Raw genomic sequence first — 2593 nt, 5'->3', positions numbered from 1 at the left:
CTAAAATTCAAAATTTCCAAAAAAGAATTAGGAGACCATGAAAATCGAGGAGGGAAATCACTGAAATTTGCAAATTCAAAATTTTCGAAAAAATATCAGGGGAACATTAAAATCAAAGAGGTGTTAATGGGATGTGGAAATTCAAAATTTTCAGAAAAGTATCAGGAAAACATGAAAATCATGAAGATATTCACTGAAATGTGGGAATTCCAAATTTTTAAAAGTTTACAAATGTTAATACTTCCCATGCCTAACAGATAACACATGAATTCCCGTCATGTTTCTTCAGATTTATCCATCTCCCCCTCATTGTTCATCTGTTCAAATATTAAAATAGCGTCGCTTGCCACGAATAATTTCTCAGCCCATTCGACTGATAAGTTTTTTCCTGTCGAAATACCGACTTGTTCATAAAACAGAAGAATTTTCGAATAAAAAATCATTAAAGCGATAATTTCTCCATGTTCCCAATAAAGAATCATCATAGTCATATTATAGATATTCTCTCGAATTTTAATTCACCAATGATAATACTATAAATCAAAGAATGCAAATGAAGAAGTGATTTTGATATTGCAGAACGATTGGAGCAACAAGTTCACATGTTAGGACAGACGCAACGAAGTATTGCGAGGGTGAATTCCTGGATGATCAACTAATTCAGAGTAAGATAACAGCAGTGGTACTGACAATATTTTTTGTCTCCCTCCTGGGAGTTGGTATGGGACAAACTGCGGTCTACACACTGGGTATACCATACATAGACGACAACGTTGCATCCCGCGAGAGTCCTTTGTATTTCGGTGAGTTGGCGTAAATAACCGTCCCTCTGGCATTCCCAACCACTTGGTGTATATTTTTTTCTTCCCGCCATTTATACACATATATATATATATATATTTTTTTTTTAATTCTTCATCGTTTCTTTAATGGCTGGCTAAGCATCAGGGAGCCCGAAAAAAACGGGTTCCACCGTCTCACTTTACCCACAGTCTCTTGATTTGTGCAACAAAATATTCTGCATTTCAGCGATTACAATAGGGGTAAGGATTCTCGGTCCTGCTCTTGGTTTTATCCTCGGATCACTATGCACCATGCTCTACGTTGATCTCGCTGCTGATCCTCAGATCACACCCACTGATCCCCGATGGGTCGGTGCTTGGTGGCTCGGTAAGTTTGTGGCTATTAAAAATCTCGTTTAATCCTGTCATAGTGACGGGAGTGGAGAAATTTATCGATCAATTTTATCAATCTTTGTATCCATCTTCCAGGTTTAGTTCTGATTGCTGCGATGCTGATGCTGGTGAGCATCGCAATGTTCGCCTTTCCCAGCCGATTGCCAACGAGTCGATCTCCACCTAAGATAGAGGATTCGAAGAAACCAAGTCTCAGAGGTGAGTGGACCGCTCGACAAAATTTATCATCACCTCCAATTAGATACTGCAACAATATTAATTCCCCCTGCTCCAAAAAGTTTCCGAAATCGATAGACAATTCCTGTTCGATTTCCATTCCATAAAATAGACTCTAGTCTTGGCCATACACTCCGTATAAAAGCATACATTATCCTCTCAAGTAAAACTCTATTTATAATTTAAAGATACCCAGTGGAACCCTAAAAAAGTCATAAAGATAAGCCCATTGAATAATATTTGTCGAGATAAATAAATAGGAAAAAAAAGCATAATTCAAGCGTGAAAACGTAGCTGGCCTCGTGCGATCGGCTCGTGGATGAGTTTAGGTAACTACTGTAAATATGAAATGTCCTTGGTTGTGTCAATGTACATGTTGGCCACTTTCTTGGGCTGTGTGAGTCAATAATAATGACTGACCGAGTGGCGAACGGTGGAGGCAAGTTCATGGTCGTATCATGGATCCTGAGCCACGTGTGTTAGAAAAGCAAAAGGCCAAGGAGACGAGAGAGGGTAAATGGAGTGGGAGGGACCAATCTTGACGTCAGCTGTCTGCCATACACCTTTATTGTGCCTCCCGTATTTATCTGAGTGATTCAAATGATCAATGGGATATCCAATTACTTTCCCTTCTCATTATACTTTTTCACAGGCTTTCTCCAGTGGTCCCCACTATTTTTCCTTTCCCTTTCGTTCGATACATCAGCTGCTATAATTCTTGGTCTGTCTCCTGTTCACCATTATCCACATTCTCCCCATCCTCTTTTACCTTCTCCGTGGTCTATGGATCTATGCGGGGTTGCCACGACTCACGTCTCTGGAATTCCCATTTCTTTACCTCCCCTTTGCTCATCCAGAGGGGAATATAAAAGCTAATTCTGTGGGAATCACCCAGAGGAAGAGATCATTCGTTACACTAACTGACAAAATCATATTCTTATGCTAGATTCATTTATCTCTGATCCCTGACATCATCAGTTCGAACGAAATTCTAGACTCCAGTCCCAAACATCTCAAGCAATAATTTTTAAATTTACGTGCCATCAATTAAATTCATCTGTTAAACAGGTATATGGGAATTCTATTCAAATTCAAAGATTGGGAATATGGAGATTTTTAATTTCTGTGATCTGGCAACTGCGTGAATCTTCAAGCAAATCTCACCGAGGCCTTTTGTGCTA

General features: G+C 39.3%; 1 protein-coding gene across 1 annotated transcript in view; it reads left to right on the top strand.

The window, feature by feature from the left end:
• LOC105267167 (solute carrier organic anion transporter family member 3A1-like) overlaps window positions 1–2593 on the top strand; it is a gene marked incomplete in the record, with an annotated part of 33032 nt that overhangs the window by 27402 nt on the left and 3037 nt on the right. The window contains 3 exon segments of the mRNA XM_011305825.1: window positions 580–803; window positions 1030–1170; window positions 1272–1394. Coding sequence (XP_011304127.1) covers window positions 580–803; window positions 1030–1170; window positions 1272–1394 — 488 coding nt within the window.

The sequence above is a fragment of the Fopius arisanus genome, unplaced genomic scaffold (assembly GCF_000806365.1).
Source record: "Fopius arisanus strain USDA-PBARC FA_bdor unplaced genomic scaffold, ASM80636v1 scaffold00044, whole genome shotgun sequence".
Taxonomy (NCBI): Eukaryota; Metazoa; Arthropoda; class Insecta; order Hymenoptera; family Braconidae; genus Fopius; species Fopius arisanus.
This window is presented reverse-complemented; position numbering and strand designations above follow the sequence as displayed.